General features: G+C 41.7%; 2 protein-coding genes and 1 long non-coding RNA gene across 3 annotated transcripts; all 3 read right to left on the reverse strand.

The window, feature by feature from the left end:
- Positions 1–8: 8 nt before the first annotated feature.
- Positions 9–2477, reverse strand: LOC131243694 (G-type lectin S-receptor-like serine/threonine-protein kinase LECRK2). The gene has a single exon (XM_058243207.1). It carries the CDS (start codon positions 2428–2430, stop codon positions 61–63), a length of 2370 nt encoding a protein of 789 aa, XP_058099190.1. The 5' UTR covers positions 2431–2477; the 3' UTR covers positions 9–60.
- A 5595-nt stretch (positions 2478–8072) lies between these two features.
- On the reverse strand, positions 8073–10162 carry LOC131244264 (uncharacterized). The gene is made up of 4 exons (XM_058243898.1): positions 9965–10162; positions 9019–9550; positions 8609–8907; positions 8073–8504 (listed from the first exon to the last, which is right to left on the reverse strand). Exons 1-4 carry the CDS (start codon positions 10160–10162, stop codon positions 8073–8075), a joined length of 1461 nt encoding a protein of 486 aa, XP_058099881.1.
- A 6255-nt stretch (positions 10163–16417) lies between these two features.
- LOC131244632 (uncharacterized) lies at positions 16418–16863 on the reverse strand. Its single transcript, XR_009170432.1, has 2 exons — positions 16693–16863; positions 16418–16597 (listed from the first exon to the last, which is right to left on the reverse strand). It is a non-coding gene; the product is annotated as an uncharacterized LOC131244632 (long non-coding RNA).
- Between the last annotated feature and the right edge of the window lie 702 nt (positions 16864–17565).

Raw genomic sequence — 17565 nt, forward strand, 5'->3', positions numbered from 1 at the left:
ATTATTACATTTACTTCAGGAAATCAAACAGGCGAAGCGAGCATATTCACACCAACGCATTTAAAGAAAGCGTGCGCATTCAGAAATGTTCCTTGATGAGGTCGGAGATGGGGGAATGGGTATATTCATTTTCCCTTCGATCATCCAAATCACATTCTTCATGGAAGGACGAAGAGCCGTTTCATCTTGTATACACCACAATCCCACCTTTACCATCCTATCCAAAATATTCCCCTCCACTTCTTCTCCGCCCAAAAGCTTATGCAACTCTCCAGCCACGAAGCAGCTATAAACCCATTCAGTGAGAAGAATCTCATTATCTGCAACCTCTAACTCAACGTTCCTCCTGCAACATATAATTTCCAATAACATGATCCCGTAGCTATAAACATCTGTCTTCACTGATATCGGTGTGTTCTTCTGCCATTCAGGTGCCAAGTACCCTCTCGTCCCTCTCACCCCAGTAAATGTTCTTGTTTGATCTGGCATAAGCAGCTTTGCCAACCCGAAATCGGATATCTTTGCAGTCCAAAAGCCATCCATGAGTATGTTTTGAGGCTTTATATCACAGTGGATGATATGGGGCTCGCAGTCTTCATGTAGATAGGAGATTCCTCTGGCGACATCTAGTGCAATTCTCACCCTTTCTTGCCAATCAAGTCTTCTTTGGGCCTTGAATAGAAGGTTTGCAAGCGATCCGTTGCTCATGTAGTCGTAAACCAGAAGCCTGGCAGAACCCTCATCGCAAAACCCAAGCAATCGCACCAAGTTCCTATGATGAGTTCTCCCTATTGCCTTCGTCTCAGTACGGAACTCCCTTTCTCCTTCTTCAACCATTTTCTCAAGTCGCTTTACAGCAACCATTCTGTTGCTGTTGTATAAGGTCCCTTTATAAACTGTTCCAAAAGCACCCTTTCCCAACTCTTCCTTGAAATTGTCAGTTGCTTCTACGAGCTCATCGTAAGAAAATGATCGCAGAAGAGGCTCCTCAGACAAGCCCAAATTGTTATTTTCTGTCATCTTCCTATAGCTTTGTGCTCGATTCCTGTAGATAAGAAAACCCGAAAAAACAAACATGGCAACTGAACAAGTGGCAAGAATTATACCTGCGATTAAAATGTTCATACGTGGCTCTTTCTGGCTCTCACCATCTACCGTCCTCGTTGCATTTGGAAAAGAAGCAGCGTTTTCATTACCAACCTTAACAAAAGTGCTAGTCGAGTTTGACCTGTTTGCTATCCCATACCTCAACGGAAGCATAAGTTTCTTGCACGTCCCATCTTGAAAATTTGCAGCCTCGCAAATACAATCAGTAAAACAAGCTTCTCTGCACTCGTCTGTTTCCATCGATGAAATAGAATAAAAATAATCTCCGAAATACATATTCTTCATTGTAAAAATGGAATATGTAAAATTTTCATTCTTGCCCGTGCAAACTTCCGCAGTGAAGTTTCTGCTGCAGCCTTTGAACCGTTGATCAGGATCGATAAATTTGTAACCAGGCAAACAAAGGCAATTGGATTGGTTACCCACCAAAGTGCAGTAACTGTTAAATCCGCAAATATTTTTCACTTGACATTTATCTGACAAGGCAGACCAATCCGTCGTCGTTGTTGAGCTACCGTTCCTTGCGAAGCTGTGGGAATACAAACGGAAAATCCCATCAACGTCGATGGTTGCACGGTAGATGACAATTCCGTTGTTGGCCACGGCACCTCTTGCCACGATACTTCTATTGGAGTCACTGCTATTGACAAGGAACATGAAGCCATCTTGGTAGAGTTGCAATCTCCAGTCATTTCCTTTGCCAAACGTACCTGTTGACCAATATGAATCGGCAGCTGTGTGACCAGTTTCTTTCGCATACAACACCAGGTTTGCGTCTGATTGCATGCTGAGCTGAAAGCGCCCGGTCGAGTGATCTGTTTCTGATGTGCTTGAGAACAGTACATCATCTGAGAGAAGGGATTGGCCTCCTAGGATAGTGTCAGTTGGGGAATTGAAGCTTTCCCAGATGATTTTGTAATCGGAAGTGTAGAGAACCAGGTTGCCTGAATCAAGCATCGAGGCTAAGTAGCAGGAAGCAGATGAGACTCCGATGGAAATTATCTTATCTAGGGTTCCAGGGGTTCGTAGAAAGAGACCATAGTTCAGCAAGATCACTGTACTGGTGCTGGAAACAAGTGGATCGTCTCGGTTTGCAGTCCAGACGATTGTCTTGTTTGGGCTTGTCTCCATCCATATTCCGACTCTGAAGCCAGTGCCTTCACGGTAGAAGCCGAAAGCGAATAGGCCGGAAGGTGAGAGCAGTGAAGTAGGGTCGGTGGTGGTAGAGAGAGAAGAACCGAGGGTTATATTTGTAATTTTTGATTGAGCTGTTGCAGTAGAAAATGTTGAGAGATAGAGGAGAAAGAGAAGGATTGCAGCCATGAGAGAGATACTGTATTGTCTATGTTCGATCTTACTGCCTTCACGAGAAGGAAGGTGGGATTAAAAACCCATATTCCACATCAGATTCGATACACTAGTAGAGTATGATGATCCAAACACCGGCACACAACTACTATGCCCATGGCATATACTGAATTAAATCCAAACCATCCAAATGAATGAGCCTGTCTTTTACACGTTGTACCCAATAATTACATTGGATGGATGATTTTTTTTCTTTCTGTCAATTAGTGGTTATAGAAAGAACGGTTAAAATGAAAGGAAAGACCAATGGTCCAAGTTCAACAAACGTATATTAAGTAGAGGAGGTTAGGAGCATAGATATTGTGACTTTTCTTTTCCGGGAAAAAAATGCAAAAAAATAAAATAAAAATAAAAAAGAAAGGATTTTTTTTTATAAAAATGGAATCCATCCTTTATTTATGTCCTTTGAACAGTGTGTTAGATTTTTATTTTGGTAAGAATGTTATCTTCAGCCGACCTACCGGAAAGTAAATTCTGCTCCTTTCAACCTAGAAAACGGACAGAAACAGGAAGTTACTGCTCGTCGTAATCTCATTGCGCCGCATCATCACATTAGCATTTAGGGCATGTTTGATTTTTAATTTCCCTGGTGAATACACGTAAATAGGTCTGTTTTACTTACTCCACCTGTTTGAAATCAGCAGGGAATTACATTTCGAAAGCCGTCCATCAATACCTTTTATTACTGATTTAAATATGTGGGCCCCGCTATGATATATGTGAGTTATCCACACCATCCATCCTTTTAAACAATATATTTTAAGGCATGAACATAAAAATGAGGAAAATCAAAAGCTCAAGTAAACCACATTGATGTTTATTTGTCAACCAACTTGTTCATAAGGTCACAGCCATGGATAAAGGGAAAACAAAAATATCGGTTAGATCCAAAACTTTTGGAGTCTTCAAGAAGCTTTCAATGGCAGGAGTTCAATTTTCATTTTTTCCTGTTTTGTGGTCCACTTGATCTTTGGATCTACCTCATTTTTTGGGGCATGCCCTAAAATGAGTTGGCTAAAGGGGTAGCCAGTGTGGATAAGACACATTATGATGAGCCCTATAATTTAACATTTATCTCCTCAAATGATGTGAGTAATGCTATAAATGAAAGTTAGCTGTCAACGTCACCTTGGAAATCCAGTGGCTAATACATCGGTAAATAATTATTACCCATGTACCTTGAATGGCATGTCTAGTTAGAAAAGCACATGTAAATATCAGGTAAAAAAGTAATACATATTTCGCTGAGTATTTACAACCAAACTGATGTGACTGTTACTTTTTTGACACAAAAACTATTACAAAATATATATGGGTCCCACTGTGATGCATTTCGCTTATCCAAACCGTTCATCTATTATGCCATTTGAATTTATAGTATCAACAAAAAAAATGAGATATATTCAAAACTCAAGTGGACCACACCATAAAAAAAGAAGAATCGAACACTTACCCTTAAAAACTTTGTGGGGCCACTGTTTCTTTTGGTGTGGGCCACCTGAGTGTTGTATTTGCTTTATTTTTTTGAATCATGCTTTAAAATATTGTAGTAAAATAGATGGACAAAACAGATATATCATACACATTACTATACCATTCAAAAAATTAAAATTATCTCTTTTTACTAGTTTGAATAGCACCAGTACCTATGAATTTTCAAACATGCTGAACCCTAATAATTACCTATTAATACACTGGCTTTGAAAAAACTAACATGCCATTGACGAATTAGTGTTGACGACGTCAGTGATGACATTCGCCGATTATGATGTGGCAAAATTATAATTAAATTATGATTGCCAGAGCGTTATGACGTCAGTGATACTAGCTAGTTAGATCGGGAAACAGATTGGCTACTCCCCTGCTGCCACTAGCCCGGTCGCTGGTGGTCAGTGCTCTGTGGGCCCCATCATGATATATGTGTTTCATCCATGCCGTTCATCCATTTTTACAGATCATTTTATGGCTAGATCCCAAAAATGAGGTTGATATAAATCTGATTTGAACCACGCCATAGGAAAACACTAGTGATTGGATATCCACCATTAAAATCCTCCTAATGCCAATGTACTGTTTATTTGACATCCAATCTGTTGATTAGGTAATACAGACCTAGATGAAGGGAAAAAACAATGATCAGATTGATCCAAAACTTTCATGGCCCTCAAAAAGTTTTTAATGGTCTACGTTCATTCAACACTGTTTCCTGTAATGTGGTCCACTTGAGATTGGGATATATCTCATTTTTGGTCTCATATCTTAAAATGATCTAAAAAAAATAGATGAACGGCATGGATGAAACAAATACATCATGGTGGGGCCCACAGAGCACCGACCACCAGCCATTGGCAGGAGGCAGGGGGAGTAGCCAATCCGTTTCCGTCACATCGGTTCACTTGGACAGTCCGATCAATGGATCTGAACTACCCGTTAAATTTAAAATACATTGCATGGGTTACCATGGACACAATTACATTGACCAGATGATCCAACTATCCTTGATTTGGTCTTGTTTTCTATAGCCATCCTTTTCCCAGGCCATGGAGGGGATGGTAGCCATTGCCTAAGAAAGGTTGTTCTTTAAAATCATTGAAAGCAGCCCATCAGCTTCCTGACAAATTGATGGATGAAACTGTTGATTAAACTTATTTTTGTGTAAATGATCTTGATCATCTAGGTTTAAGCCACTAATCAGAAGGTTAATATTTGTAAGATTAGTGTAATATTTTCATGGTAGCTCATGAAAAAGTTGCGTTGGACCTAATGAACAATCTATAGATCAATGGATTGGATGGGATGTGTAAATATGCGTTGGAGCCCAACGGGCCAACCCAGCCCATTGACAACCCTACTGGCAACGGTCCAATCAATCAATATTAACCGTCCAATTAAATCAGAACACTTTCCATTTGCTATGATAAAAAAATCATAGTGATCAGAAGATTTAATCCATCCTTGGTTTGGCCCTTTTTTTTTAAGCCATCCTTTTTGTAAACAATGGATGGGATGGTCACTTTTGCCTAAGAAAAGTGACTCTTCAGAAACATAAGCAATTCATGATGGTCCCTGACAAATAAATGGATTAAAATGTTGATTGGAACTATTTTTCTGTACATAATTTTGGCCATCCATTTATAAGGTCATGATTGATCGAATGGTTAATATGCGTCTGATCAGATCTGATGTTTTCCAGGTTTGCCCATGAAATTGTCATTGGACCTAATGAACAGTCTGGATCAATGGATTGGACTAAGTGTCCCAATGCAATTACTGGCACTATAACTTGTACTAGTCTGGGAGCAGTGGATCATTTCTCCAACACACGCAATAGAAATCACCACTCAAGCACCACTCGATGCGCAAAAACCTAGACATGCTTTCCGGAGTGATATATTAATTCGATTTCAAATCTGAGCCATGTCTGACCTAGAGGCCTCAATTAGCGGCCCATGCCCACCCATAATACTGGACAGAAGGGGCCAACTTGACCCGTTCTCGTCTGTGGTTGCGTTAATGTTTGGGGTTTGAAGCTGTGGAGAGTAGAATCAGCATTCATCTTTCAACAACCATCGGTATTCATGGTAGTTACAGTCTTTAAGGTTAAGTCGTCAAGATCAACGGTGGGCCTGCCCGAATAACTTACAGTTAATGAGTCACATGGGTGGAGGCCCACCATGAAGTGCGACCATTGAAACTAGACATCAAAGGTTTATTTGGATTGGAAATTTTAGTCATTGAAAGGGAAGTTTTAGCTGTAGTACAGACAAGACTACCAGATGTACGTATTGATAATTGAGTGTAAGGCTCAAGATGTGCATTTGTATTGATAATTGCATTATATATATTGTATTGGATTTCCTTTTTTTTTTTTTTTTTTTTCAGAAAGTGACATCCAAACAGTGTTCGAGAAACAAAAAGGACGTTGTCATCCAAACCCGAGTTTCCAAACCAGGCGGGTCAACCCAGGACTCGGCCCAGTCAATCTAACCTGATCATTGGTCTGGGAAAATACACCCGGTTTCTAGGTAAGACAAATCCAGATTTCCAAGAAGCTTTTTGTTTTTTTTCAAAGGTGGGCTTTGCCACAATAATTCATTCAACAAAGCATGCACAACCTTTCGGGTGGGCCCTTACAAAAAGAACTGGGGCCACCGATTGTAAAAATATAAAAAAAAAATGGGACACCTATCAACAGACACCACTTTTAAGCTTTACAAATTCACACGGGTCTCTCTAACCACCTCTAACCCGACTTTGTCTAAGAATAAAAGGCCATGAATGCGGGGAGGGAGATCCCGAATGTGAGAGATCACAAAAAAAGCTTGGCTGTTGCTAGCCTCCCTAGCCATTCCGTCAGCCGGGGCATTCCCTTCCCTAGGGATAACCGAGAAGACAAACACCGCATTCCGCTCCAATCTCTTGATCCTAGATACCCATGGCCTCCATTTCCAAGGGGTGGTCGAATTTCCAGACAGCAGGCTCGCCGCAACCTTGGAATCTGTTTCGACAACAATTTTTGAAAAACCTTTTTCCAGACAAAGAACAACACCATCGTAAATAGCCCGAAGCTCCGCTTTGTTGTTCGAACCAACCCCGTAGGTAGTCGAGAAAGCAAAAACAAAACTGCCATCATCCCTTCTACAAATCCTGCCACCTCTAGATAAGCCCGGGTTGCCACGCGCCGAACCATCCACATTTAGTTTCACCCAACCAGTAGCCGGCTTAGCCCAGTAAATAGTCTGCGTAATGGAGCCTGCATGGGGTGAGACCGAGTAACAAAGCCAGCCACGCCCAAAAGCTAGAGGCAGTCCCGATGGTCCCCCCAAGATGTGCATAGCCCACCATTTGATCCTAACAATGGATTGGATAGCAGACATTGGGCGATTCTCCTTCCTCACACCATTTCCAGTACACCAAAGCTCCCAGAGGATAAGAATTGGGATGACCCTCCTGATAGGGGCTGACGCCGCACCCTGGGCCGCAACATTTTTCCATTGCGCCAGCCTATCTTCCACCGAAAGATGATGGAGGAGGGAAACCCCACAAAGCGGACTGAAATGGGACCAGATCTGAGATGCAATTTGTCCAAGGAAGAATAGGTGCTTGATGGATTCCTGACTTGGCTTAGAAATGTTTGCATCAGCACAACAGGAGCAAATAGACGCTAAATAAATACCTTTTTTCTGCACTCTGTCATCGACGGGAATGGCCCCTTGCAACACCCTCCAAAGAAATAGGGACATCTTTGGAGGCATTTTGCTGTACCAGATCCAATTGAACCACCATCTACCCGGAGCCGGTTCTCTTAAGAGCTCCCATGCTGATTTTGTCGAAAAAGAGCCAGTGGGATCATGCGGCCAGAACACGTCGGGCCTGTCATCAGTTATAGCAAAGCCTCCCTGGAATATGAAGTTGAGAGAGTCCTGGGGTAAGTATAAAGGAACAAAGGAGGGGGCCATGGGACCAGAAGGCCCAATGAAATCCTTGACCTGGAGGGACTGAAGTGAACTCGGAATGGGGTTGATAGCTATCTGCTGGAGAGGTCCAAGACCCGTCCAGTTTTTAGACCATAAGTTCAGTGTACCCGATCCCACCTGCTACTGGGCGTTCCTGGCGATAATCGGAAGGACGTTTCTGATCTCTTTCCAATAAGGGGGAGCGTGATTGGATGTTCTGATTGCAAGTGCATCCTCCAAATCACCCCGATATATGGTGCGCATGTGGGCCACCCAAGGGCCCTCTTTGTCCCCATACTTAACATTCCAAGCCATCTTCATATGAAGAGTAGACAACACATCTTTCAGATTTCTAACCCCAAGGCCACCCTCCTCAATTGGCCTAGCAATCTTACTCCATGCAATCCAATGGCATTTCCTTTTTCCCTCGGCCCATCCCCAAAAGAATTGAGCAAAATTATACTCCATATTGTTATCACCTGGGCTGGCGTCCTCATGACTGCCATGGTATGGAGGGGAATACTTCCCAAGACATGCTTGATGAGGGTTAATCTCCCAGCTTGGGACAAACACCTAGTATTCCACCCGCTAATCCTGCTAGTAATTTTATCAATAAGCGCCTAAAACATAGCCGAAGTAATTCTTCCTTTGTAGAGGGGAACTCCAAGGTACACTACCCTAGATCTGGCTTTAGAGAATCCCAGAATGCGCTCTGTGCTCCTGATTCTAGTAGCTGATAAGTCCTTGGAAGGAACAAAGTAGCACTTGGTGTTGTTAATCCTATGACTAGAGACATTTTGGAAGGAGCTTAAGAATTCCTTAACAGTATTGAGCGATTCCCGGCTGCCATTGACAAACAACAATGTATCATCTGCGAACAATAAGTGAGAGATGAGGGGACAACCCCTCGGAGGGCTGAACGGCTTGCACCAACCTCTAACTACCAGCTGTCTGAAGGATCTGGAGAAGGCTTCCGCTGCAAGGATGAACAGCCCAGGGGAGATAGGGTCCCCCTAGCGTAAACCTCTAAAGGATTTGAAGAAACCCGCTGCCTCCCCGTTAATCAGGACCGAGAACCAACTACTACCCCAGCAGGTTTCCATAAGAGCAACCCATCTATCCCTAAACCCAAATTTGAGCAAGACCTGCTTGAGGAAGTTCCAATCAATCCTGTCATAAGCTTTTTCCAAGTCAAGTTTCAGAATGATATTCACGCCCCTAGTTTTCCTGTCGAGATTTTGCATTGCCTCCAGGGCCATCACAATGTTTTCAGTGATCGCTCTTCCTTTAACGAAAGCCCCCTGTTCCAATGAGATCAGTTTAGGGAGGACCTTGCTCAATCGTGAAGCGAGGATCTTGGAGAAAATTTTATAGATCACATTACACAAGCTAATTGGGTGGTAATTAGCAAATTTTGAGGCTTCGGAGGACTTTGGAATAAGACATATTAGAGATGCAGTAAAGGCTCTAGGGATCGCTTCTCTCGAGAACATGGAGCATGCAGCTTTGTGAATGTCTTCTCCCACCGTTGGCCAACACTCAATGAAGAAGGAAGAAGAAAACCCATCAGGGCCTGGGGCGCCATCTTTAGGGATGTCAAAGGCTGCAGACTGTGTCTCCTAAAAGGAAGGATTGACAAGTAATGCATTATTATCTTCCAAAAAGAGAATCCAAGGAATGACAGCAAGAAATATGCTAGGATCCATAGTAGGCTCTACGTGAAACAGCCTTTCAAAATGCTAAACTGCAGCAACCTTGATTTGGGCCTAGCCAGAGAAGGAAGTTCCACTATCGTCCTTAATCAAGCTAATTGTATTTCTCCTAACACGCTCACGAGCTGAAGTATGGAAGTGCTTTGTATTTTTATCCCCTTCCTCCAACCAAGAGTTCCTTGCTTTTTGTTTCTAGAAGATTTCCTCCATCAGCTCAAGGTGGGCCAGCTTTCTCCTGGCAGCTAGACTATCTTGGAAAGAATCCTTAGATCTAGAATTTTGTAGATGACCCTCCAAACAATCAACATCAGCCTCAGCTACCTTGATATGGTGGAAGATGTTCCCAAAAACCTCTTTATTCCATACTTTAAGTAATTGTTTGGTCTTTTTCAGCTTCAACTGCACATTTACCATGGGGTTGGTGGAGCACATTCCCTCCCACACCTTCTTAACAACCAGCTGGAAAGATTCGTGGAGAGTCCACATACGGAGGAAATGAAACGGACGGATGGAGGGCATTTGCTGAGGGGGAAATGTAAGTAACAATGGAGCATGATCGGAGTTGACCCGGGGAAGGTGTTCAACCCGGAAGGAGAGGAAGGCTTCCGCTCATCTATCGTTCATGAGAACTCCGTCCAACCTGGCCCATATTTTGTCATTCCTGGATCTGTTATTGCTCCATGTAAAGCTATTTCTTCCAACGAAACTTGCATCAAGTAGCCCAGCATGCAGAATAGCTGAAGCAAATTCTGACATGCTCAGCCTTCCCGCCACTCTGTTACTTTGACGCTCGCTTGCTACGGTGACTACATTGAAATCGCCTCCAACAGCCCATGGACCTGTGATGTTCCTGCTATGATTTTCCAGGTCCAACCAGAGGGACGTTCTGGATATATATGAACATTTAGCATATACAATGGACAGCAAAACAAGAAAACTACAATTCTGAAAAGAAATATGCAAAGAAAGAATTTAAGATGATTTAAAGTGCACCGTCGCATTGATTTGGTTTTGATAGTAAACCCAGATTTTACCCCCATCTTTGCCGTTCGATAACGAGGAGTGAAAACCCAACTTCAGACCAATGGCCACCCTCCGCTCCTCTCTGGTCATCGGTTCGAGGATAGCTAGTAGCAATGGGTTAAAATTCCTGATCAGCTTCTTTAGAGTTCTGATGGTAGGCTGGTTGCCTATCCCACGAGCATTCCAAATAAGGGCACTACCCATCAGTGACACACCCTGAGTTCATGGCCCTCCTCTTCAAGCGATGCAGTTTGCAGAACCACTCCCCTTCTTCAATCAGTCTAGCCACCTTCCTGTTGGATACCTTTCTCCGCTTACCTTTAATAGACCTACTGCCTGATATGATCCTTCCCGTGGCCTCATTTGTGCTTGTCGATGAGTCATTACCCTGTATGTAGGGGCTCTAATGAGGCTTGTGGCTTCTTGTATCTTCTAGATCAAAAGAGGAAATAGGCACCTGAGCATGTTGGGCTAGTTGGACTTAGGCATTGCCTGCAGATTTACTACCTGCTCCGTTTTCTTGCCCAAAGAAAGGGGATAGGTCAATCTCCAGGTGACCTGTGGGTTCTGCTTCCCTTCTAACGCCTTCCTGATTAGGAGTGAGCCACTCCCTTCTCAGCAGCTCAACACGCCGTTGTAGAGGGACATGAGTAGTACTCAATGTTTGAGGGTGAGAGTGCCGGCGGGTGGGAGAGCACCCAGCAAACTTTGCCTTCCATGTGGCCGCTTGTTCGCAACACCTATTGAAATTAAAAGGCCTCTCTACCCCCGCAGGGGGGGGGGGGGGGGGGGTGTCTGGACAGGTAGAGCATCCCTCTTGCAGATGGCATGATTCGCCTGACTGTTTGGGAACCTAGTATTAGCTTGGTCCACACAGTTAACAGGGGGCCTGCAGGTTACTTCAATCGCAGGGGAGCTGTTATTGGCCAGCTCCACATAGTCAGCGGGGTTCGTGTAGATGGCTTCATTCATAGGGAAGCTGTTACCTTCTTTCCTATGCAGAGGGGAGTTAGTACCTTCCTTAGATCTAAGCTGAAGATCTTGTGACTGCAGAGTTGCATGATCCACACATCTGTCTGGGACAGGGCAGCAATACCCGGCCCTTCCAGCATCTGGAACTAGAGGGGTCACTTCCTCCAGACTTCAATTGATGACAGACTTGGATAGGAGTGAGGATGGTGGGAGAAGGATTGGTTTGATGCGGATCTGAGACTCTAAGGGGGAGGGTGAGGTGAGGAGACTAGGTAGGGTGGTAGTTCAGATCCAGAATCAGGGGATCCACAGCACTCGGCCCCAGTTGTGGGGAGGATGGGTCGAAGGATGTTGAGCCAGTCAGAAGGAAAAGGTCAGGGTGATGGGAGGAGGGAATGATGGTTGCCATCGTGGGTGAATGAACCTGCTCTGATGGACTGGTAGTCACCTTGGCATTTCCACAAGCATCTGGTAGGCATATAGAAAGAGTAGGATTGTGTTTATAGAAGGACTTCTCCACCCATTCTCTGGTGGAATTGCAACCAGTGGGCTGCACATCTGGAGAGGAAAAATGGGTTATCTAGAATTTCGGTTTCTCCAAATAACCAATCACAGGGAAGGACAAACCATTTACCTTCAAATATCTCAAGCTGTGAATATCCAAATCCGGAGCCGGTCTGATTTTGACTCTGGCAAACGCCTGAAATATGCCCAGAGCTGTCACTGTGTCGATTTCCAGAACTTCCCCATATGATTTAGCAAACCCTTCGATGGTGCCCGGAACCATGCATGCGTAGGTATACCCACTAGCTGGATCCTATTGCCTTTGATTAGAGAGGTCGCTTGGGTGTACCAGGAACAAACCTCCGATAAACCCATCAAATGGTGTAGTTCCAGATCTGACGCAAAAGCATCCAACTCCATCCTAGATTTGAATTTGAGGAGGAATTTTCTCGAAGCAATCCTAGTGACATCGATTTGGGAACCAGCGAAAGGAGAGTTGTAGAGGGAGTCGATCAGGTGCAGGACGAAAACCTCCTTAGCACAGGAGGCAATGAGAGCCATGGAAAAGGGAACCTGCAATTTCTCGACCTCCCTGATGTCAGCCTCTATGACGAAAGGGTCTGGGCGCCGTTCGAGAATAGGGGCCTCTTTTACTTGCACCGAGGGTTTGTCTGGAACAGGGTGGCTTCGGACTGCTTCCGAGAAAGTTGGTTGAGGCGTTGCAGACGGAATCAATTGAGGGGGTGAATCCCTAATCGGAGCGACATTCCCCCTCTGATTTCTTGCCCAGGCTAACGTCACAGCACGGCCATCGATTCTTCTACCATGGAGGCACTTGGCGGCTTTGATCATTTCCCGTTCATAGCAAAATCGAATGAAAGCGAATCCTCGAGATGTCCTCCGAATTGGGTCTCTGGGAATGTATACATCGGCTATCTTCCCATATCTGCCAAAAATCCTGAGAAGATCATTTTCAGAGGTATCATATGTGAGGTTTGCAGCAAATACGGTAAAGGGAGGCTTTTGAGGGCATGCTCGTTTAGGGTTTACAGACACCCAGGGGCAGACGCACTCTCGCTCGCATTCCCCCATTACTTATCCGATTTCCAAGTAAAACTTGGGACTTGGTTAACTCGTCTAAGCCAAAATGTGTTAACCGAGTCTTGCAGGGGCAATTTGTCATTTTAAAGAATAAAAAAGAAAGAAGTAAGAGAAAGAAGTGGGATTGAAACAAGTCATGCATCTTCCTTTCTCTACATATTTCTCTATTGAAATTTTGAGCCCTTAATAAACCTAGATCAACTCTAGGTATTAGAAATTTGGATCTAATACTACCGTTAATCTGTGCATTTTGTGAAAACATGTCAACAAAGATAGAAGAATCAAATAAACGATAACCAACTAAAGCACGAACACAAGATATTTAACGTGAAAAACTCTTGTAAAAAAAAAATCATGACACAAAGCAATAGAAATCTAGTATAATCAAAGCCTTAGAGATTACACTACTCACCCCCTTCGATTAAAGACGAAACCCGAATCTCTCATTGTGATCCATAAAGAGAAAAACCCTAGTCCCTTGACAAAAATCCATTCCCAAGCCTTTATAAGCATTTAGAACCCTCTCAGCTCGCAAATTCCTTGCCCTTAAGAGAGAAAACAATCGTATTAATAAGCCCTAATTGTGATCGGACTTAAATACTCTGATTTGTGCTAACTTGCGTAACCTGTTCGGTCGGATTGATTGGGACCTTTAGTCGGACTGAACCAAACCGACTACACTTTTTGGTTGAACAAAAAAATATGCAAATCTTCACAGTGTGTAAACTGAGAATCCATTCAATTTTCAGTAGGATTGAATTAAACATCGGTTGATCTAAGAAAGGGCTTCTCAGCATAGTAGATTGACAAAATCCAAGGCATCTTGCACAATACTCTCTTAAAAATATTTTTACTGATTTCGTTTACATAGAAATCATTTCTAGAACTTTTCTCTTTTTTGTGTCATTTCATGCTTTAGTTGCTTAAATTTTTTTTAATGGTAGGTATGAGCTTGAACCCGAGAACTCAATGTTGAATTGCACTCACCTACCATTGAAATACATGGTCAAACCCTTCACATGAAATTCATTTAAGAAAAGTAGGATTCAAATAGAGTAGCATAAATATTAGGGTCCGTTTAATAGACATCTAAAACTATGTCTCATTTTAATTAATGATAATGATGTATTAGAGCATGATTATTGGTTAATAAGATTATTTTCAATTACTTATACAAAAAGGAATACAATATCTAAGTATATAATGAGAAATGCTCTAGCTTTCGTAGAGCATTAGAAGTAATAGTTGATGTAAAGCAGGTCGCGGACACTTCCATGTCCAAGATGTACTAGAGAAGGTCCGTTCGGAGGCGGAAGTGATCGAGACTGTCAGATCCTTAAAATCGGCATATCTTGCAAACCAGAATGAGTTATTCAATGTGCCATATATGATTTTGGGGTAGGAGAAGTTACTTTAGCCACCCAATCATACTACGCCAAGTTGCCCATGCCAAATTTGTGAGATTCTATCAGATCGATGGTCAAAAGTCCTTTTTAATTCTGTTTTTACTATTTATAGTAAGTTTTAGTTCGATCATAACTTACTATTTTTGGAGGATAAGATGATTAACCCAATCAGGACACTTACTATTTTTGGCCGAAAACAATAAGGTCAAGTAGAAATCATGACCGTTTATAAATAGTAAGTTTACTTTTTATAGTAAGTCATGATTTTAAGGAGTTTGAGTTGTAGTTTGATTCTGAAACTTCTTCCAAGGTTTGGTATCACTATTTAAAAGGTTGTAAACTCGTTTTTAATTACCAATCAATTTATTTCCGATTTATTTATAATTTATTTGTATTTTTATCTCTCCTTGTGGATTCGAGGAATCTCTGCGAGGAGTCTAGAGAAGCTCCGTGGATTTAGAGTAGTTATCCCTTTGAGGAAGACGATGATCGACCTTATCGCGCCCATCCCTACGTCAATTGGTATTAGAGCAAGGACTCCACTTGAATTGATAGCAAATAACGACAGTACGGATCAAAATCTCATGGACAGTTAGCCAGGGAATCATTATCTTTTGGAAAGAATGGAGGCTTTCCACTGGGAGAGTCAGTTAACCATAAAAGGGTTGCAGGCAACCCTCGACCGTCTTGTTGATACGCTAATTCCACCCCGAGCCCAAGGCGATGCTCAACCGCCTGTGGTTGTTGTATCACACAATCCTGATTTCTGTAAAGCACTACCAATGGTGAATTGTAAGGCTATCCCAGACGATTCGAGCTCTAGCGATGAGGACCTCGATGACAGCTTTACTTAACGACCAATCCATGGAGGTGATCGCCTAGATTGTGCTGAAAGAGACTTTTGAGGTAAGGTCAAACTTCATAGTTTTAATGGCTTATTACGATGTCAACTTTAGTGAGATTTTTACACCCGTGCTTAAGCAGGTATCTATTGGATTTATGTTGGCGATTGTTGCCCAATAATCTGAAATTTGAACAACAGATGTAAAAACTACTTTCCTTCATGGTGAATTAAAAGAGTAGATTTACATGAAGCAAGTATAAGGGTTCGAGATACATGGGTCAGAGAATAAGGTTTGCAGTTTTAGGAGGTCATTGTTCGACCTGAAACAGTCACTTAGGCAGTGGTATAAAAGATTTGATTCTTTCATGGTGAGTTAGCAGTTTACCAGAAGTGAATATGATCATTCTGTCTACTTCAAGGCATTAAGTGATGGAAAATTCATTGTCCTAGTATTATATATTGATGATATACTTATCGCTAGCCATAACATGTCTAAAATTAATATATTAACACTATCAAAAAAATGGGCAAAGGCTACGGATTAAAACCGTAGTCATAGACCTATGGCTACGGTTTTAGTCCGTAGCACGACCATAGTCGTAGGTTCCGTAACAATAGGTCTTGAACCTATGGCTACGGATTTAATCCATAGCTATTGATCCCAATAGCTACAGATAAATTCGTAGCAATTATATCTATTGCGAAAACCACAAACAGCTAGGATATTATTTGTAGCTAAAAATCTATAGCAATAGGCCAAATTTAATAATGGCTACAACTGTCAGATAATCGGCTACGGTCAATATCCATAGCTATTTCGTACATTAAAAAAAAAATAAAAAAAATATATATAATCATTTGTTCATTCAATTACCACTTGCATAATCATTCATTCATTCCATTGCAATCAATTACAATCATTCATTCTTTCAATTACAATCCTTCATTCAATCAATTACAATTAAAATCAATTACAATCATTCATTCAATCAATTACAATTACAATCAATTACAATCCTTCATTCAATCAATTACAATTATAATTACAATAATGCTGAAAATACAAATCTTTAGCTTCATTAGAGAAATTTGCTCGACTTCACCCTGAAATTTCAATGATACAGAATTGAAAGAGAAGATATATTTTGACGGTATGATTTTTTTCACAAGTAAATACGCTTTGTTCAGCCATCACCCACCTGAAGAATCAAAAACCGATTGTTGTCCAAGTCCACTCCTTTTCCTTTCAATTTCTTAGTGACCTCTGTAAAATTACTTCCATGGTCATTTATGTAGTACTTTTAAGAGTTGTCTCGAAATGCAACTCTAGCTAGTAATGACAAAATCACTTCCTGCAATAGCTTCGTATATTCCATCATCCAACAAATAGTCATAGCTTTCATAAATCAGAATGACCATTGGGGGAAAGAAAAACAAAGTGAAAGAAGTGCATCATGTATAACCATTTTTTCCTTCTTAATGAATTAATAAAAACTCAAAGAAGAATGAAATTGATACAAAAGGAATGGTATCACCATATGGTTTGTAGGTTTAGGTTCGGGAGTTGAGATTAGGATTAGGTGTAGGTTTATGTTTAGGGATTTGAGAATACATTTAGGTTTTAAGTTTAAGTTTAGGTTTTAGGTTTGGGGAATTAAGAATAGGTTAAGGTTTAGATTTAGGAAATCGGGTTCGGGTTCAAGATCGGGTTTAGGTTTGGGTTTTCAAGTTTAGGTTTAGGTTTAGGTTAGGGAGTTGAGATTAGGTTTAGGTGTAGGTTTAGGTTTAGGGATTTGAGAATACATATAGGTTTTAGGTTAAGGTTTAGGTTTTAGGTTATAAGTTAAGGTTTAGGTTAAGGTTAGGTTATATATAGGTTATAAGTTTAGGTTATAGGTTATAGGTTAAGGTTTTAGGTCATAGGTTTTGGTTTAGGTTAAGGTTATAGGTTTAGGTAAAGGTTTAGGTTTAGGTTTAGGTTTAGATTATAAGCTATAGGTTTAGGGAATTGAGAATAGGTTAAGGTTTAGGTTTAAGAAATCGGATTAGGGATCGGGTTTAGGTTTGGGTTT

The sequence above is a fragment of the Magnolia sinica genome, chromosome 4 (genome assembly GCF_029962835.1).
Source record: "Magnolia sinica isolate HGM2019 chromosome 4, MsV1, whole genome shotgun sequence".
Taxonomy (NCBI): Eukaryota; Viridiplantae; Streptophyta; class Magnoliopsida; order Magnoliales; family Magnoliaceae; genus Magnolia; species Magnolia sinica.